General features: G+C 40.3%; 1 protein-coding gene across 5 annotated transcripts in view; it reads right to left on the bottom strand.

Annotated features, from left to right (window-relative positions):
- The window catches only part of DENND2C (DENN domain containing 2C), a 107,277-nt gene that overhangs the window by 35,287 nt on the left and 50,487 nt on the right, over positions 1-21,503 (bottom strand). For 4 of the 5 annotated variants that reach the window (XM_033919020.1, XM_033919021.1, XM_033919018.1 and 1 more), the window contains exons 3-7: positions 12,943-13,998; positions 8,577-8,725; positions 6,495-6,607; positions 4,849-5,019; positions 199-295 (exon numbers count right to left, since the gene is read on the bottom strand). In XM_033919020.1, coding sequence (XP_033774911.1) covers positions 199-295; positions 4,849-5,019; positions 6,495-6,607; positions 8,577-8,725; positions 12,943-13,766 — 1,354 coding nt within the window. In that variant the 5' untranslated portion in view covers positions 13,767-13,998. Of the gene's footprint in view, positions 1-198; positions 296-4,848; positions 5,020-6,494; positions 6,608-8,576; positions 8,726-12,942; positions 13,999-14,483; positions 14,607-21,503 lie in introns of those variants that run through there. The other variant, XM_033919022.1, reaches the window with a different exon arrangement.

Here is a 21,503-nt window from a genome sequence, read left to right on the forward strand (position 1 = left end):
CTATACCACAACATAGTCCTGCTCACTTTAGCCTAGGATTAGACACACACTTGACACCTAATAGTAGGAACCAAGTTACAGAATGAGGAGGACAGAGATCCCTGTAGAGCACTCTGCATAATCAGAGATTGCCACACAGATCCGTCTCTTAATGATTTTGTACAATTGCTGCTATGCTTTTAGAAATAAAATCAATACCTTTTGATGCAATGGCCTCTTGTCCAGCATAAGCATGCAATTTAACCCTTTTCTTGCCTCTTTTGGAATCAAAAATGTCCTGTATTCTCAAGACCAGCTGAAATCAAATGAAAGAAGATGTAGAGGTCAATATCAAAGTGATCATTTCAACAGAAAAAAAAAGAGGGCATTTGCATGAGAGGCCTATTTACTAAGCTGAATCAATGTGCTAGCTAACAGCATAGTATTGTGTTAATTACCACATTACATACCTAACGCAGAATTTTGTATTATAGGTGGGGAATGTATCTTGCAGTATGACTTATATTTAACCATATTCTGCATTAGCAATTGTGCTATTAAGGGGCAGTAGTCTTTTGCCCTTTGCATAGCTGCCTTTCCCATAACTTGTGTTAATAGTAAAACCTTAATGTGGCTTAGTAAATAGGCCTTGTAGTGAGCAAATTAGCTACCTGAAAAGCAAAATACATATAAGAAATCGTGTTGAAAAATATGGATTATGATTTATTAGTATTTGATAAAGAGAGGCATTTTCAATATGATGTCTAAATCTGATTTTGGATGTTTTCAAAAAATATCCAAAATTCCAGTAGAGCAAATGGCCATTTTCGAACCAGAAAAATGTCTATTTCTTAGATGTAGAGTGGAATGGTGGAGTGACCTAGTGGTTAGGGCTGCAGCCTCAGCACCCTGAGGTTGCAGGTTCAAGCCCAGCGCTGCTCCTTGTAACCCTGGGTAAGTCATTTAACACTCCATTGCTCCAAGTACGTTACTTAGATTGTGAGGAAGAAATACTTGAGTACCTGAATGTTAACCACTTAGGCTATAAGTGCTGTATAAATACTAAAATAAATAAATAAATAAATGTGTTTGTCCTCAGTGCATCTATCTTTTTGAATCATTTTTGAAGACAAAAAAGGCCAAATGAAAAATGCTCAAAAACTAGCCTTTGGGACGCAGGAGGAGCCAGCATTCTTAGCAGACTGGCCATACAGACATCCTAGCAGAGCAGTGAGGCACCCTAGGGGGTACTAAAGTGAACTTCACATAAAAGGTCCCAGGTACACATCTCACCATAACCCCCATAACTCACCCAAAACCTACTATACCCAACTGTCCTACACCCCAACAGTCCTTAAGCCTGCAGGTATCACCTATACGTTGGTACAGTTAAGTTCTGGGTGGCTTTTGGAGGGCTCACACTTTCCACCACAAGCGTATTGCAGTAGTTAGAATGGGATATGGGTCTGGGCCTCCTTCTCTGTGGTCCACTGCACCGACTACTAGGCTACTCCAGAGACCTGCTTGCTGCTCTAATAAGACTGGCCATAACATCTAAACTGGCATATAGGCTGGTATGTGGGGGGTGGGGGGCATGCCTTGATGCCTACACTGGTCATCTGGTCAGTTTGGCCACCTTTTTGGCACTTATTTGTTATTTTGCTCTGGATATTTTCTGCAATGTTTTATCATAGAAAAACATCCAGATCATAAGTCTTCCCTAATCCTGCCCAAAACACCCCCTTTGTTTAGCTGCACTGCAGACAAACAACATAGAAAACCATCTATAAAAATGTGTTTCAAAAATGGCAATTTGGATGTTTAACCCTTTATGCTGTTATTTGGATGTTTTTCTCTTTTGAAAATTTGCACCCAAATCACCTACTTTGCCAAACAAATCAAGTCCATCAGGATATAGGATAGTCACACATCTAAGTAATGCAGCCAACAGCTGTTTGTTGACAAGATTGCCAGTTTCAATGACTTGATAAAGTATGTATATAAGCACACTGACCTTCAACTTCTGCTGAACCTGCTGTCACTAATAAATTCCACACTTAGCACGGTAGACTAGTAATTAAATGACAGATGTAAAGAAAAAAATACCTGGAGTCCCCAGTGCCAATTATCACATGTCCTTGAGAAAGTCACTTAGATTGGGACTTACTAACCCATGTTAATGGAATTTTGCCATTTAATGCATATTAAGCCCTGTTTGGGAGCATGGCTCGATGCTCCTGGGTGCTTTTTTCTTAAAGGGTCTGGGTGCTGCCAACCTGTTGCAAGAACTTTGCTCCCCTCCCCCAGCCTCCAAGAAGACACCCTCCAGACCTCCAGTTCAGACTCCCTATCCTTTCCAAACCTTCCTACTCTTCAAAGAAGATGCCCTCAACAGGACCTGGGGTCTACCTTGTCTAAAGTTACAGGACACGAGTCCCAGTTGCTTTTGCTTGCTCTGGCTGAAACCTAGCAATAGTCTCATGGTAATACTGCTAGGGTTCAAGCTGCCATATAAGGCAAAAATATCTTAATGTAGGAGAGGCTATGAGGATCTTCAGAGAGTGAGTGAGAGAGTCTTCTTCAGGGGGCGGGAGGGCCAATGGAGGGTCAGAGAGGGCTCAGGAGAAGACCTGGAGGACCCAGAGAGGACAAGGAGGAGCTGAGAAGACCTGGTTGGGGATTTTAATGGAATGTATGGTGTATGTGTGTAACCCTGTACTGTATATTGTATTTTAACAGAGTTCAGAAGAGAACAAAGGTGCTTGGGGGTGATATGTGGCAGGTAATACTGCTCAGTCCAGTCACATGATGACACACGTATTCATATATTTTCAAATACACTCTGCTTACTAAACTAATAACCAAAATATATTTTATGCCAAATATAGACCAGAGCAGCTAAAGACATGGGAAGGAAACCAAGCATTATGTACAATTTCTGCTGTGCAGGCAATTTGTAAACAGGACATTTCTTTCCTAAGCACATGATAAGAGGCTGAGAGAACTTCCTGCCTAGGATCAAAGTAAGTACATAAATAAGCTAGAGAGAAGTTTCAATTTCAAGGAAAATACAGGAAGCATGTACTACTGGCTGTATTTCAAAATGCTCATCATGAACCAGATGAAAATTTTACTTGGACTGTTCTACGTAGTTTTCATTTAATATATCATTTGCATATATGAGGCCATCGTACAACGGGACACCAAGTCATCTTATAGAACACTAGCATAAACAAACAGTAGCATGCCTAATTAGGTGCACACGTTTACACAAAGTCTAAGGCTAACATATATGCACCTACATGGATCAGTCACAACAAGCACAATATTCTGTAAGTAACCCACGTAAATGTCAGCTGGGCAAATGACACACCCATACTCCTCTCTGTGAATGCCTCTCTTGTATTTATGAACTTAGCCATTTTGGTGAGTTCATACAGAGCAGCATTTAGGTGCACCACTACCCTTTAAATACATATGTGTACACTTACCCATGTGGAAAGAACAGTTACTTGCAAGTAGCAGGTGTTATCTTGACACCAGGCAGATATTCTCATATGGGTGATGTCAATCATGGTGCCTAGTATGGACAGTAATAAAGTATAGTCACTTAAAATTTTTTTCAAAGTCTCAAGACTGCCCGTACCGCACATGTGCAGGTACCTTCCTGTCCAACATCGGCTCACAGGACCATCAGTTCAGTTTAAAAAAAAAAAAAAAGCTTAAGAAGCCAACTAGGGAAGGTGGGAGGGTTTTGAGATATTCTGTTTCTCTGCTAGATAAACTGCTTTCAGGAAAATGTTGTATGGTATCGCCCATGACCAGATTTGGATTATCTCCTGTCACAGGCAGTGAGATCTGGTATCCCCTTGCTTGTTTATGTAGTAGATGGTTACTTGGTTGTCTGTATGGGTGAGAACCACTTGATTTAGAAGATGATCTTGGAATGTGCTTAGAGCATTGCATACTGCCCAAAGTTCTAAGAGATTGATGTGAAGAACTGTCTCTTGAGAATTCCAGGTTCCTTGAGTATGGAGGTTGTCAAGATAGGCTCCCCTACTGAGCATAGAGGCATCTGTTTTTAACATCTTTTGATGCGGTGGGGTGCGAAAGAGAAGGCCATGGAGAGATTGGTCAGAGATAATCACCACTGAAAGAATTGATGAAATGTTGGAGTAACTCGTAGAGTTGAGACAGCTGGTCGGTGGCTTAAGACCATTGGGTCGAGAGTTCCCACTGAGGTTCCCTGAGATGTAGACGAGCGAATGGAGTTACATGCCACTGTAGAAGCCATGTGACCCAAGGATATGCATCATTTGGCATGCGGTATGTTGGAGAGATCGAACCCTCTGACAAATGTGGATCAGAACATCAAGTCTATGTTGTGGTAGAAAAGCACAAGCATGAGCCATGGCTAGAAGTGCTCCAATGAACTCCAGAGTTTGAGTGGGTTGTAGATGAGACTTTTCAAAATTGATATCAAGAATTTCAAAGTATCATCCACTAACATCAAAACAGGAACTAAAAATTGCAAATCATCTGCATACAACCAATATTGAACATTCAGACTTATCATTCAGATAATATAGGGTACTGAAATTGTCCCTGCATTATTAGTTTGCCCTCAGCAATTAATATAGATGTAGTTATACAGCATGTTAATTTTGGTTAACTAGTGATAACTGCAAAACCTTACCACACCTTACTAAAGAGGCCCCAAGGTGTTCATGTAGCTCAAAAACTTGAATCAGCCACCCAAATCATCTTTTAAAACAATGGAAAAGTTTAATATGAATCAAGTATTTGAAGTTTATTGTTAGCCAATAATGATTTAAGCTCTAGTTCATAGATTTGGCACTCATGACTTACCCTTGGGAATTTTTTTCTTTTTTTAAGAGCAGTTTCTCCAACTTTAAACACCTTCCATTCAGTTAACGTAACTGGAAGTGTAGAATCCTTGCAGATTTTCTTATGAATGTATAGTTTTGTACTCTTCAGTTCTAATGTCTGACGGCGAAGAAAATGTGGCTTCATAGGAAACTGGAAATTAGAGAAGACATAAAAGAAGGAAATTAAAAATAATACAAGCACAAAAAATGGTTTTATGTCATGACTGAGGTATTTAAATAAATTGCATTTAATCAGTAGATTGTGCAATGTGTTACAGTGTGTATCGTGGGCCATGAGGCCAGGTAAGACAAGCCATACACACTCAGCAAGCTACGATGAAAACAAATAATATTTATTAAAAGTGTCTTGTAAGGGATTCTGTTTACTTCACTGGAAATGAGAAATTAATACTCAAAACTAATTCCGTAATATAACAGTATCCTACAGGGCCAGTAGCAGTTCTTACTGGTCTCTGGTCTGGGCCCTTGCAGTCTCTAGCAGATACACAAGGCTGGCCTGTAGCAGGGCAGGTCACAACACAAACTCTCAAGGGTCCAAGTTGAACTTGGCCTACCTGAATGCAGTGGTTACAGTTTCTCAGTTTCTGGAAGGAGGCATCTACATTGGGTGTTGCTGCTCTCCTCAGGGCCTCCTTAACCTAGCTCTGGCCTGGTTTTTTTTATACTTCCTGGGACATGCCCTCCTGTATTCACCCCTTCCATATGGCTTCCCCCTTAGACAGGACTAGGATTTTAAGTTGGCCCTGACACTGTGAGGAAGTGTTCTTGAGGGGAAGTGACAGTATGCTATAGAGTAACCTCACATGCAATGAAATCTAGAATGTGATTGATGTATGAAAATACAACAAAAACTGTCACTCTCTCTCTGAGACAAATGTGCAAAAAAGTACTGGGATTTACAAGTCAGTCCAAGATTAACACGATATTTGGCCCAATTTATTTTTCTTTCTTTTCCAATATTTAATATAAAACACTTTACCATAACATTCACAGCATGTTACATTTTAAAAAAAATCCATACAAACACTTCTAGCAATAAAGACCATCAGCAAATTATTGGAAATTGTATTGCTAATTTAAAGAATCTGCTAGTCCATGGCCTCTTTTAGGGGTCTTTATATTCTATGGACGTGTTAGCATTTAGCTGGCACTAAATCGGCTAGCACGCCTTAGTAAAAGAGGGGGTTAATTACTGTGGTCCCATCTCCCACATCCAGCATAAGTCTATGATTTTTATGCAAGACACTTGGTAGGTTTGCAGGCTCCCTTTTTTCACAATGGACCTCTGCACTAACCTCCTGCATATTTCTTCACTGGAGACTCAGATTCATTTCCAAAATCAGGCTCCTGGTCCTTAGGCCAGTCAGGATTGCAGATGCTTTTATTTATTTATTTAATGATTTATATAGCATCTTAGCCCCAGACGATTTACAAGTTCAACATTCATAATACAGGAACATGACAAGAGACCAAGGCTAATGGGCTCACTAGGCTACCCAGGTTCTCTTTCATTTTGGGTGGATGAGCATATAAATTTCCTTAGCTCAGCCTGTATATCTTCCATAAATCATTTCAATTTTTGTAGTAGGTATCACAGCATCTTACCTTTGGTGTCTTAATGGTACACCGTGGGGGTGGCAACTTCCATGTCGATGGAACCCGCCACAAAGGTAAAGGAGAAATTTTGATATCTTCGTATGGATTTTCTTTTGGAGAATCTTAAAAATAACATTGGAAAGAAGAGTTTAAACAAGTTATTAAAACAGCACACTGTGAAAAAAAAGGACTCAAATATTTAAAGGAGCAAATCAACAAAATAATAGACACCAAAAGTTGGGATTATAGGTGTAACCTTTTAGCAAAACAGTCTGCTAGGACTGGGTAGTTAATTGTGCCATTAGACAGTGATATTAGTTGAGGTTCTGTGCCAACAAGAGTACTATAAGTGTTGAAATTCTGACTACTATTAATTAGTTTGTATACTCTTTGTACTTTATACCTGACAGTATGTATATTGTTATGACATTTATATTTTTGTCATTTATAAGCTTGCGTATCACTTTGAGCTAATTTTATATAAACTGAAAATATATAAAAATAAAATTAATAAATAGAATGGGCAATTTTAAAAGCCTTTTAACCGTATAAATGACTAGTCATATTGCAACTAGCCTCTCTTAACTCAAAGACCTTCAGCCCCCTAAGTTCTGTCTCTGTTCGTTTGTCTTTCTACTAGACACTTATTTTAGATGTACAGAAAACTAAATTTAAGCATGTACTGTATATTGCATGGACGTCTAAATCCCAATTTTAGAAAGCTGGGATTTATACATATATAAAACTCAAAAACATGCATATGGTAAGAAGGCATTGTATGGTTGTGTTTGGTAGGGATTAGGGTGGGGCAAAAAGATAAATATGCATTCTCCATTTCAGAAGCAGAATCTGCCAGCATGAAAGTTGGGATTTACATCTTCTGCCAGGAACATCTAAGTTTTAGAAAGTTGCTCATTTTGTGCAGTGCTCTACTGGAGAGAGCAGAGGTAGCTGTGAAGTGGGGGTAGAACAGAAGCCTAGGTTAAGCTGATAATCAAGTGCTGCAGGAGAAGAACTCAAAGTCCACCTGAACAGTCTCAGTTTGTGATATGAATCACAGAGAACGCCAACAGATGGCGCTCTGCTCATCCTCACAGCCTGATGGGGAGAAAAAGGGAGGGATGCACTATACTGAACTTCCTCTCCTTCCTCCAATGGAGCCCAGCAAGCTGGAGCCTGTGAGCTAAAGCTTGGAGTGGGAGGAAGTAAGCACTCCCCACTCTACTAGGGTAAGAACATGGACTACAAACCAGCTCTAGGGACACAGACTACAAACTGCCACCTGAGAGTGTGAGTCTAGGCCCTGCCTAGATAGCAAATAATAGGTAAAGTTACAATCTCCTGCAAATACATTACACACCATTCATGTTCCTCACTGCACTGTTCTCACATGAGAGGCAGATGCTCTTTAGGCCGCTCCTGCATCTATTTATGCCTTCAGGGGGGTGGGGGATATGGCCTAGCTAACCTACCTAGCACCAGCCCAACATCACCATCTGCTGAAATATTTCAGCATGCACTAGCTGCTCAGATTCTCTATGTCCCATTAGCTGGTTGGGAAAGAACACAACCCACCAAGAAGAATGTTGAGGTCCGAGGGAGGGATGAGATTGACAGTGACTAGGGAATTGGGAGTGCTATGACGAGGGCTACAATGTTCTCAATAGCTGGAGTGAAAATGTGGAATGTATTAACAGGGAACTTGCGACTCTGTGCTGAAAACACTAAACTAAACTAAACTAAACCTTAAGTTTATATACCGCATCATCTCCACAGATGTGGAGCTCGGCACGGTTTACAAGAACTTAAAATATAGGAAGAGAAGGAAGAAAAAGGTTTACATGAACTTATATATAGAAGAGAAGAGTAAGGGGGGATAGAATTACATTTTAGTGAAAAGACAGGTTTTCAGTTGCTTGCGGAATAATTGGAGGGAACCCAGGTTATTTGTTAATGCATATATATAATATATCTAGGAATTTCTTGCTTCTAACCATTCAGATTAAGGGCCACATTATAAAATGAATTATACATATTTTGCAAAAATATAATTACACATAAAAAAACCATTTTAGTCCTATGAATACATACAGATGATATCTTCATAAATATTGTCCTCCGACAGAGCATGATAAAGTGCTGAGTTAGAATTTTCATGTGTTTCTTCTGGGACTTGTGGGGTGTTTACTTGTGCCATGAAACGTCGATAGGTCTGAACATCTTCAAATTCAAAAGATTTTCTAATAAGATTTAAAAAAATATATATATATATATACATATATAAATATAAAACATAATGCAGAGTAATAATACATAGTTACTGAGGCTAGTATATGAAAGTAATATTCAAAAAAATAAAAACTGAGCAACTGAGTAGACAGTTTTATTAAGTACTCCAGAAAATATTGTTCTTGATTTTCCTGATTATAGCAGTAAAGCTAGGTTAGTAGATAAAGCGAAGATACTTACCTGTTTTCTGAGGACAGCAGGCATATATTCTCACATGTGGCTGATGTCATCCACAGAACCCAGTACAGACACTACTAAGTGTATGTCACTTTAAATCTTCAGGTAGAGCTCAAACCGCGAACATGCTGGTGTCTTCCCTTCTGAAGTTGGGTCACGGGATCATCAGTTTAGTAAAACAGCTAAGAAGCCAGCTAGGGGAGATGGGTTGGTTGTGAGAATATATGCCTCCTGTCCTCAGAGAACATCTGCTTTCTCTGTGGACAAGCAGGCATAATGTTCTCACATGTGAGACTCCCAAGCTGTCAGGAGCCTTGAGAAATCCAATAGGGCCGGAAGGAAAGCTGATTGTGCAGAATTGCTTGCCCAAACCAACTGTCTCTCCTGGAGTTGTGTGCTAAACAGTAATGAGAGAAAAAACTATGTACTGAGGTCCAAGAAGCGCTTTGCAGATGGCTTCAATAGATGCAGAGTAGAAATTAGTCACAGAGGCCCTCACATTGTGAGCTGTTATATGGCCTTGGAGAATTAGCCCAGCCTGAGTATACATAAAGGAAATACAATCCACTAGGTGGTTCTTTTGAAAACAGGATATCCTAGTTTGTTAGGGTCAAAAGCCATAAAGAGTTGAGAGGATTTCCTAGGAGGATTAGTTCAGTCCAGATAATATGCCAGAGCACATTTCCAGTCTAAGGTATGAAGAGCTGCTACTCTAGGATGGGAATGTGGCTTTGGAAAGAAACCAAGCAAAACTATGGATTGGTTAAGGTGAAATTCCAAGACAACTTTAGAGAGGAATTTGGGATGTGTTCAGAGGACTATCCTGTCATGATAGAATCTTCTGTAGGGAGGATCCGAAACAAGAGCTTGAAGTTCACTAAGGAGGGCAATAAGGAAAACGACCTTCCAAGTGAGAAGTTTGAAAGAACAAAATATAAGTGGTTCAAAGGGAGGCTTCATGAGTACAGAAAGAACAGATAAAGGCTTCTCGTCAAAAAGTGAGTGGAACACACTGATAGCACTAAGATGAACTCTGCATTGTTTTTTAGACCAGAATTAGAGAGATATAGAAGGTAGTCTAAAACTGAAGGTTCTAGAGAATATAATGCACACCAGACTGAGAATCGTGTCCACTTAAAGCGGTAACAATGCTGAGTTGAAGGTTTCCTGAACACTTCTATGACAGCAGATATTGTAACTGCAAAGAAGAAAGAAACTACGCTGTTAATGCTAATGAGTGGGGGTTCGAGGAGCACAGAAGAAGGGGATCAACACTGAGCAGGGGTGTGTGATCTCGTTCTTGATTGATGCCTTGACATAAACTCAGGCTGGCATGATGCAGGCGTGGATGCTTTTAAAGCCTGTGAATACTGCATCTTCAGCAGCCCCAAAAGCTCCTCCTAGAGAGCTGTCATCTGCACAAGAAGAGACATCAGTGTGGAAGTAGTTGTAGTGCCTGTTGTCTGGGCATGGGATACTTCAGTGTCAAGGCAAACCTGGAAGCAGACATGATCTGCAGCAATAGAAAGCGAACCATGGTGCATCAAGGAGGTGGACATCTAAGACGATGCCAAGCTTAGAAAGGAAGGCATGTTTATGCTTCTTAGTTTTCGTATGTGAAACATCCCTTGATGTATGAGGCATGGACAAAGGCAATGTTGAATCCCAATGGCTGACGCTCTCTGTGTGGCATCGTGTACATGGTGTCGATACCAATGCAGGTTGAACGTCAGGTCCTGAATCCCCTGTTATGCTCGATGCCAAACCATTAAGTTTTTCAGACTGTGTCTTTTGGGCTTTTAGTGATCTTTTTTGCATATGCAGACAAAGATCACAACAAATGTCTTGCTATTCAGGACCCACACACTGATTACACTAATTACGAGGGTCAGAGTCTGAAATGGTCCGGTAATATCAAGTGCATTTCTCGAAGCCATTTGGCACTCTCTTTGACATGGAGAGAAAAATAGCCGATGAAAAGTCAAAAGGCTCGATGGTCTGGGGAGCTCGAGTGAAAAGTCTACCAAAAACCTATGATCTCTGGAAGGATAAAGGCCAAACCAAATTTGACTAAACTCAATACAAGTATTGGAAAAACAATAAAAATGAAGAATTATGAAGAAAATAACCAGAAACATAGTACCAGGAAAGCACAAAAAATAACTTCAAAAGTTTGACATGCCAAAGAGAGACTGAAAACACAACTTCTCAGCTCCATGGTCCTGTGTGACAACATCAACATCTGCATGCACATGGTGTGGGCACTGCCTAAAGATTTAAAGTGAGAGTGCACATGGTAGTGTGGATGACATTATCCACATGTGAGAATATTATGCCTGCTTGTCCTCATAGAACAGGAATTAGCTTTCATTTGAAACAAAATAAGAAATCTCAACATCATTTTGATAAACAGAACCACGTAGGGCATGAATGTCTTGGGATCCAGTCCCAAAGATTCGCAGATGAGGTGAAAGGTTAAAGTGGTCTTGAGGCACCAGGGAGATTATTTTTGGTCACTTTTTGTAGCATAAGACAGTGAGAGGGTCCTGAATTTTTTTGACATTTTATGCCTTTTTTGCCTTAAACTGCTTACAGAATCATGTACAGACCTTATGCATCCTCTCCGGTAGCCTATTCCACAAACTTAGTTCTAACACTGAGATACTGTAGCTCTTGGCCTTTAGAATTCAAAATGCAGCCCCAGCAGTTCTTTAGTAGCCAAACATATCACCTCCAATGACTGGTTCAGAACTAGTAATTCTCTCAAATACTGCAGGCCCGTACCTTTCATACTTTAAATATCAAGCCCAGAATCTTAAACCAGCCCCTAAACTCAACTGGGAGCCAGTGAAGTCTCCTCCAAATTCATGTTGCATATTCCTTACTATTAATCTACCAATCAAGCAGGCCACAGTATTCTGTAGTAACTGCAGCTGACAAACTGCTCCCTTTGGCAAGCCCACAAGCAGCGCATTTCCGTTATTTAGACTTTATAAGACTAATGTATTAACTGTGTATAGATGATCTTCAGTTGGATAAACCCTAATCTGCCAAATCACTCTACGGTACTAGAAAATTGTCTGGATAAAAACCAGAAATATGATTGTTAAAATTAAACCACTGTCCAACCAAACATCTAACCCTTCCACCCCTTGTTACTACGCTGCAGTAGAGGTTTCTACCTGGAGCACTACACGCTCCAACACTGTTCTGATGTTCACAGAATTCCTACATTTAGCACCCTGAGTCACGGTAAAAACCTCTACCACGGCTTAGTAAAAGAGGGTCTAAGTTCTTGAGTCCCACAAAGCAATCCTCACCTCCAAAACTACTCTTCTCCATTTTCTTCCCAACTATAACAGCTCTGAACTCAAATTCTTATATGTAGCAGCGATGTGACCGTCTCTATAAGCAGTAATGAAAATGCAAATTACAGCATGATAGATATTTAAACCAGTTTGAGTTATTCTGCAGTTCTGTCACACTTAAGAATGTATTTAAAGCACAATTTCAACATTTTCATTTCTCTAAACATGCTTCTTATATTGTAAAACTATTCACCTTTTCCTATTAGTGCTTTAAAAGATCTATGAACTTGGTGAGCTTTCTGTATCATTATTACAGCTTATGGGTGATGTAAACAATGTGGTATTTGTTCAACTGACTATGAATGTTTTATTGTAACCGCAAACGTTTTTAATGCTATTATGTATATTTAATATTTTATGTATGTATGGTTGTAATCCACTTACGGCCTCTTTTACAAAGCCGCGCTAGCAGCTGGGCCGTTAGTTTTTAGGTGGACTTTTATAAGTCTTTTAAATAAATAAAATTTAGTTTCTCTTAATTTGTCTATTAGGGAGCACTTTATTAAGCAGTTTCTTCTATTCTGAATTTATGACAAAAATACAGTGAACTCTGCAAGGTCCAGAATAAAGGTGTCTACAAAATAACATATGCAAATTAAATACCACATACAAATTCTGCTAACCTTTTCGATCTGGGTCGTATTCCATTTCCAAACCTTTTCTGTTCAGAATGTTCACAGGGGAGGGCAAACCGAAGAGCAGTAGCAGTTCCTCCACCATTACTTTTGCTGTGCACCCTATGATCTTGTTCAGATGAATAGCGAAACGTCCTGCGGGGCTTTGGTACAGGATTGATTGTGGATTTACTGTCTGGTCCATCTGAGTCACAGTAAATATTTTCCAAGCTTTTTACAGTCATTGTTTCATCAGCCAGTACTTTCAAGTTTACTTCCGTCCCAGCAGAACTGCATCGCTCCCTTTTTCTTTTCAAGTCTAAAGCAAAGGTTCTGCTTTTATTTTCTGGAATGACTTCTCCCCTCTTCCATAGTCCTCGAGAGGTGTAAAAGTTTCCTGGAGGAAGTTCTTTTTCTGGATCTATAAAGGCTCTTCTCGTATTTCCATATTCTCTTCCCTGAGAAGACACTGAACTAGTTTCTGTTTCTTCACTTGAAATTTCAAATACATTACTTTGGTCTGTTAGTCCATCTTCTGAAACATTTTCCCCACTGTCTTCCCTAAAATCAAGACCTAGGTATTCTCTCTTTGATAACCCTATTCCCTTGTTCTCCAATTCATCTGATCTTGTCTTTGAAAGGGGAACATGATTATTACGCTGTCTCACCCCAAAGTCCTTCAGTAACTGTTTTTCAGCAATACATCCACTAGTCCTTCCTTCCCATTGAGAAATCTTTTGTTTTATATTTTTGCAGTGGCTTCTGGAAAGTGTGTTCAAAGCAGAGCGGGAAAAGCCACTCTCAGAATTTCCCGTTGGATGCATGACTGGCATTTGAATCTTCAGAAAAGCTCCATTGCAAATGCATCCATTCAACAAAAACTGCACAATTTCAACAGCATTTTCGTCCCTTCCACGCCCTCCTCCCACTCTTTTCTACTTGAGCTTCCAAATGGTGTCAAAGTATTCCACCTTTTGCTAGCTTTGGTCAGCTCCGGTTCTGGCAGAAAATAGCATCTCACATCAATCCACTGTGGAAACTGCTACAAGGCCACTTGCAACTTTCCTGTGAAAGACAGCAAACAGCACATCATTATTGCATATTCACAGTAAACTGGACAATTAAAACAGTGTTCAACATCAAATGTAAGGGAGAATTACTAACAAGGTAGCTAGAGTATGAAATATAGAAAGATTTAGGCAGCAAACTGGAGAATTAAAATTTCAAATGTAACTGGAAGAAAGCTTATTCCACTACAGTAAAATCATTTTTCATAGTTATAACCTGTAATTTTATAACGATAATGATGATCTAAAGCTCATTTTTGGTTCCTTTACAATCACACAAAGGATGTGTTATTATACAGTATGTCCAGCATCTGAAAAAAGAGGCTGGGAGGTCTCTAAAGTTCATGGACTACCTTTTAAAACTAAAACCAGATTATTTCACAGCCTAAAGAGACTCAAGGCCCAGTATTCAAAAAAAGCTGAGCTCCTAATCTGTGCTCCTAAGGAGCCCTTTTACTAAAGAGTAGTAAGTTTTGCACTTACATGTTAAAGGCCAAAATTAATGTGTGGTAACTGGAAGGCCTGTGCAATAAAGGCAGGAGTCAGGCCCTGAATCTGCCCTGCATTTAGGGGGCAATTCTATGAAACGCCTAAAGTTAAGCGCCTAACTTTCCCCCCCCCCCCCTTTATCAAGCTGCACTGCTGAGCAGCATGAGCTAAATACTGAGCCGCACATAGCTTTAAAAAATAAAAATTAATTGGGAGACAGGCACCTAACTTCTTAAGTGCAATTCTACACAAGACAGGCACTTATCACATGGCACATAATACCAAATTAGGCATGTTTGGGGTGGAAAGTGACTTAGGCGCCACTAGGACATAGGCACCTATAATGAAGGCCTATAAAACCCCGGCCTAGATTAGAGGCAACTAAGTTTTCAGCTAGGTGCCACTAAGCACGATTCTGTAATTGGCAACCAAGTGTGATCAATTACAGAATTCAGCCCTTAGAGCCCAGGGCTGACTCTTATCACATAAGCACCAGAGCTGATAGAACAGGCTCCTCCACATTATTGGCTAGGCATGTAATACGGCCTGACAAAGCATCAACCTGTGCTGTGGTACAACCATCCCCTTCCCCCGACCAGCTTCCAATCCTCTGATCCCCATCTGCAGCAATACCAGGTCCCTTACAAGATCACCCTTCCAATCCAATCCCTCCCCCAGCAAGATCACCCTCTTAATCTGAACTCCTCTCCTTAATCAGATCCCCCTAAGCCTGGGGTTACCATATTTTGGGCCACAAAACTCCACCCTGTTCTGCCCCAGCCCTGCTCAGTTCCACCCTCAGCCCCGCCCACACAAATCCTCCTCTCTTCCCTGACGAGCTCCAGCCACGGCTGGAAGGCCTGGAGCATGTATAGATGTGTGTGACATCATCTGCACATGCTCAGAGGTCCTTCAGATGTGGCCGGAGCTCATTGGGGCTATCCAAAACCTGGACAAACTGCCGGGTTTTGGAAAGTCCTTCCAGGCACCTGAACAGTCCTCTAAAAAGAAGACATGTCCAGGTTTTCTCAGACGTCTGGTAACCCTAACCCTTCCCCTATGAGGAAGTTACATAGAAACTCCCTTCACACACTCTTCCCCTAAGAACCAGTTTACCCTTCCCCTACCTACCCATCCCCCCACTCCAAGAACCACTGGGGATATCCAGGAACCATTTCTGGCAGTTTCCTTCTGCTTCTGCCCCATTGGCTTTCAACAGCAACATGGCTGCCGTGAGCCCTAAATGTAATCTCACAATACTATCACTAGATGTCAGCCTTCTCAGTACCTCTGGCTGATGCACCTAGGAATAGATGCTGATATACATGGGCTGATGCTCCTGAGGAGCCTTTGATAAAAACTTTCCCCAGACCCCCAACTCAACCCTGAAATAATCCTCCGGTAACAGGTTCTAAATGGTGATGATTGAACCCTAGCGGTAGTATTGCAGTACTACCATTAGGAGTTCAAGCTGCCATATAAGACCTTATTAGATCTGCATAATAAGAAGTTTTGCATGTATGCATGCAAGATTTGATTCCATTTACAGTATGTACACTGATGATATTCAAATCCTGACAAACCCTTCAGGATTTACAATCTATAAATGATAAGCTCTCTGTGATAACAGAACAGATGAAAATGAATAAACTTTTAAACTGAATTCCAACAAATCAAAAGCAGTTATTTTCTCAAGGAAGGGGAATGTTACTCCTGATTCATCCATTAAAACACAATTTGAACTTTCAATCTCATTTTTCAGAATTAGTAAGGAAATGTTATTTCATTCTTAAAATGATTCATTCTGTGAAGCGTTTGTTTCACAGGAAAGCTATTACAATCTAATATATGCTTTCTGGCCTTAGTGCGCCTTTATGCTGGGTTTTCCTGTGCATTAAGGCTATTTTTACTGCAGCAGTAAAATGATTGATTTTTCTTTTTTTCCTTTAATGACCATATTGCCATTAGTGAGTGACCATTACCAACATCTATTTTGCAGGTAGTAAGGGCTCATGCAGCAATCCTGCATTAATCAGTAGTGAGTGGTAATGTGGACACATTAACTGGTTAGTGCTGGAATGCTCATTCTCCATCTCCAGACATGCCCCTTTTGTGCAAAAATTAAAAATATTTTTTAGCACGTGGACAGTATTTGCCAATTGGGAACCTATCGCTGGACACCTGAACATGTCCCATGTAGTGTTCCCTCTAAGGCAGCTGAGTGGGAGTCCTCCAAATACATTGCTTCCAGTATGGGGTGGTGCTTCAATATTGTGATTTGAATTGCTAGGGACAGGCAAGTTCCTTGGAGTCCTAAAGTTTGCCTGTCTTCCACTATTTTTTTTATTTTTATAAATCTTTATTCATTTTACATCATACAACAAGTGTAACACTAAATAACAATTGAAATTGAATACATCACTTGAATCACTATCATATTCAACATTAAAACATTAAAATTTTAACCCATTCCCTCCCATCCCAACCATAACCTATGCAATCACATAAAATGTGAAAATGTGATAGCGAAATATCACCCCCTACTGATAGGAATGTAAGTAGGGGCCTCCTGCTCAGGTTAGAGGGAACAGTGGTCCCATGGTAAGTCCTTCTAAGCTGTGGTAACTGTGCATTAGTGCTTACCGCAGCTTAGTAAAAGAACCCCTTACCCATGGTTGTTAAACCTGTCCTGGAGGACCCCCAGCCAGTTGGGTTTTCAAGATATCCCTAATGAATATGCATGAGGCAGATTTGCTTGCCTCTCACCTCTATTATATGCAAATCTGCCTCAAGCATATTAGGGATATCTTGAAAACCCGACTGGTTGGGGGGGGTCTCCCGGTACAGGTTGAAGAGCCATGCTTTAGACTATAGCAATACACTATTATCTGGACTACAGATGATCAATATTAGATGCTTTACAATTCAAAATGTTGCAGTAAAACCTATTACAGAATTTCAAAAAAATGAATCATGTGCAGAATTTCCCATCCATACAGAATTCTGCAGATTCCTTCTGTTCTGGCCCTGTTCCCATCCCCTCCTCCTCCCCTGCAAGGGTCTAGCTTCTCTCCCTCCGACTGATCCCTCCCTTCCCCCACCGTGACATCCAACATACCTACAACATCTAAAAGAAGCAGCAGTGGCGGCAGACAGCGCTATGAACATCACGTGGCAGAGGGAAGGCCTTGGTAGGGCCAGCTGCAGGCAGCCTGTTCACAGTGCTGTCTCTTCTGCCCAGCTGCCATTGCTACTGTTGCTCTGGGAGTCTCACAGGTATTTTGGATCTCAAGGAGTGGAGGGTTGGTCAGTCAGAAAGAGGCCAGACCCGTGCAGGGGAGGGGGGATGGATATTAGACCACAATTTTGATGGAGGAAAGTAGGGGACATGGATGATAGGCCCATGGGGGAGGGGACATGGATCCTGGACTACAAGTGAGGGGGGCAGAGAAGGAGGGGACATGGATCCTGGACTGCAAGTGGAGATGGAAGGGGACATGGATGTTAAACCTGCAGGGAGAAGAGGAAAGGGGAGAGGACATGGATGAAGGACCAATAAGTAGAGGGGAAAAAGGATGAGAAGGAAACCCCGGCCAGAAAGGGGGATGAGAAGGAAGAGATGCTTGATCATAGAGAGAAAGAGAGATGCCAGTTCATGGGGTATGAAGAAGGGATTCAGGGTGCAAGCGAGATAGGTGTTGAGTGGGGTGAGAGGAAATGAATGCTGGACCTGCAAGGCGGGAGGAGTTGGGGGGTGATAGAAATAGGAAGAAAGAGTGACCAAGACCAGAAATGGGGTGGGAAGGGAGGAAGAGATTCTTAGCCAGTGGAGAGAGGGAGATAGAGATGCTACACTATGGAGGCCAAGTAGGGGATTCAGGGTGCAAGTGAGAGAGAGGTGGGATTTAAAGGAAGACATAACTGCAGCTGGAGTGAGAAAGGGAACTGAGGAGGCTAGAACCTGAGAGAGGAAAAGGCAGGAAGGAATTTCAGGCTTCAGGATACGCAAAACACTACAAATAACATATTGTAACATATTGCCTGTGAGTTAATTGTCTGTTCTGTGCAGGAAATGCAAGGCAAATGTAGGGCAGGCCCCCTGCATTTACCACACAGGGTTTGCACGTTGCATATTCATTTTTGCTATTAACATGTGTTACTGCAATTTAGTAAAAGAGTCTCTTAATTCTTATTTTGATTCAATAAATATCACCACAGCCTTGTTTTAGTCTAAAAAAGAGTTCCCTTTCACAAAAAGTCTATTTTATTTATCCATGATTTTGCATAAAAATTCTGTTTTATTTGCAACTTCTTTAAGAATTATGATATAAATCAGGATGAAACCATCAAGATGATTAAACACAGGGAGATGACTAAACTGACTGGTAGGCATCACGATTTATTAGATCTCATTCTAATTTCCTTAATTTTTCCTTTTTTCCTTCTTCTAATGAATCACTGGGAAAAAAAAAAACCTGTTCCCAGCATCACCAGTATTGAGAAGAAAATGGCATGAAACATTGCAAGCTGTTCAAAAACATCAAAAATCCCATATTGACATACATGAGAATAACATTTAGACTAAACAAGATCATTTACCTTTATTAATAGTTTATTAATAGTATATGTTTTCAAATTCAGAAAATATAAAGAGGGATAATGTACTGGTAATATGGATCATAGGATAACGTATTAGATGACATTCCTGAGGAGGAACATTTTTATATTATTTATGAAAATTTGATATAAAACACAAACAAGCAAAAATTGACCCTGGGTGCTGCACAGAACCAAAAACCAAGCAAAAGAAAAAACCACTGTGGAGAAGATGTCCAAGATGCAGGCTTTATTGAAGATACAAATGTGAAATCCACATGATAAAATGTCTAGGACCCACCAGAGTGCAAATTGTGCCACAAGATGGTTGACAATGAAATTAACAAAGTAGAATATGGAAAGAGATAACAATACAAAAAGGGAGGTTCAAGAGACTAGTCATAAATGAAGAAAAAAGAAAAGGGAAAACTAGCATTTTAATGTAATCAATAATTGATCAGGCAATACAGTATATTCTCTAGCTGATTCTGTACTGGTCTGATAAAGGGAAAAAAGCTATCAAAAGCCAGCCAAAAATGTACTGAGTTAGAGCATGTATAACTTCTTGATCATTATTTTTATGTATCCTGTGGGACTAACACTACGTCCTTCCTTGAACTTGATATATTTTTTTCTGGCATTGCCTCCCATCTTTTTATGTGAACATGAAGAAACACAGTGAAGATTGTGCTAGAGACTTAGGGGTTTAACTAAGGCATGGAAAATTTTTGCACTCATGGTGCATTAGAAAAACTAACAATATAAATGCAAAGCTTGTGAGGTTAATGTATCTGCCTTTAATTTACTGCATTTTTGATGCACTAGCACCATATTACATGCAGAGGCAGACAGCACAGGAGCATTTGTATTATCTTCCATAGTATATAAGATGATGTGGGCTCATTAAAAAAAAAAAAAAAAAAGAACAGCCTGAAGCAACACAGCATTCCCTCCAGAGCCTAACCTCCACCCTGACCCTCCAGGACCTACCTGGGGCTCACATGGTGGTCTAGTAGCCTGTGGTGAAAGTGGTCCCCTTCTACTCCTGCCTGAACTGTACTGTTTTGATCCTGATGCAGTCCCAGGTAGTAGCAGAAGGGATTGCTTCTGCCACAGGCCACTGGATCATAAGAAAGAAGATTGATTATGGTTTAAGAGGGTTATATTGAGAACCAACTTAGAAAACACTAACTGTATTGTAATACCTTTACAAAAGCACAAGTATTGATTATGGTTTGATAATGACTGCATTGAAACCATCCCGGGAAACGCAAACTCTGTATTGTAACACCTTTACAGAAGCTCGTGTATTGTAATACCATTACAAAGCTCATATAAACCGCTCTGAATTGACTCCCCTCGTCATTAGTAGTAGTATAGAAACTTTCAGTAAACAATAAAGGAAAAAGTTAAAACAAAAAATCCATGTCCCCATCTCCAACCCACACACCACATAATACAAGCATCTCCAGGACAGTACACAAAGGGCTAATTCATAAAGCAGATTAATAGTGATGTTAATGCACTGCATGGAACCTTTCATCTGCTAGTCCAGGAAGAAGCAAGACACAAACTCTACAGATGCTGGCTATTCCCTGAAGTCTTGTTAGTTCCTGTGAAAGTTATGCATCCAAATATGACCACACACAGCTTGAGCTGTTTTGAGTTACACCAGAAGAAGCATAATAGGAAGTTGAATTCTTTGTGCCCAAGAGATGACTCATCTAGCACTCACTCACACAGAGACTTAGGCAACTTTAAAACCGATTGTGTTCTAGTTTTAAACTTAAAGAACAATATGCAGTCCGATGCAATTTGGGGGCAATTTTAGCATATATGGCATATATATGCATAAATGGCTCTTATAAAGTTCTGAACAGTGTAAAAGTGCACTCATTGATGGTTAGGAAGAGCATGGGTGGAATTTATAAGTGCCTGCATATATTATAAAATGTATTCATTTCCATGCATATTTAAATAATTTAGGCATGAATATTTACAACTGTAATGTAAGCATTATTTCAGCTGCTTATACTAGTATTTTAGAAAGATGCATAGCAGCTTAATCATTACTGGATACAACACAGTCATAAAGGAATCATTACCAGCAATACACTTAGTCCATTGAGTTTTCAGGTTTTTTTTGTATTGTAGGAAAAATAGCTTCCGAAAAACTGGAAGCTTGCTGGACTATGGGCTCCTTTTACGAAGGTGCGCTAGCGTTTTTAGTGGCTACAATGCCGCGCTAGCTAACCCCGCACTATGTGGAAAATACTAACGCCAGCTCTATGGAGGCGTTAGCGTGTAGTGCGCACTAAAACCATTTACAGGTAAGTGTATAGCCCTCGATGGAGACTACATTAACTTGCCTTTTTACCAAACTTTTCAAACCACCCTCTTATATTAAAGGTAAATTTA

This window comes from Geotrypetes seraphini, chromosome 13 (genome assembly GCF_902459505.1).
Source record: "Geotrypetes seraphini chromosome 13, aGeoSer1.1, whole genome shotgun sequence".
Taxonomy (NCBI): Eukaryota; Metazoa; Chordata; class Amphibia; order Gymnophiona; family Dermophiidae; genus Geotrypetes; species Geotrypetes seraphini.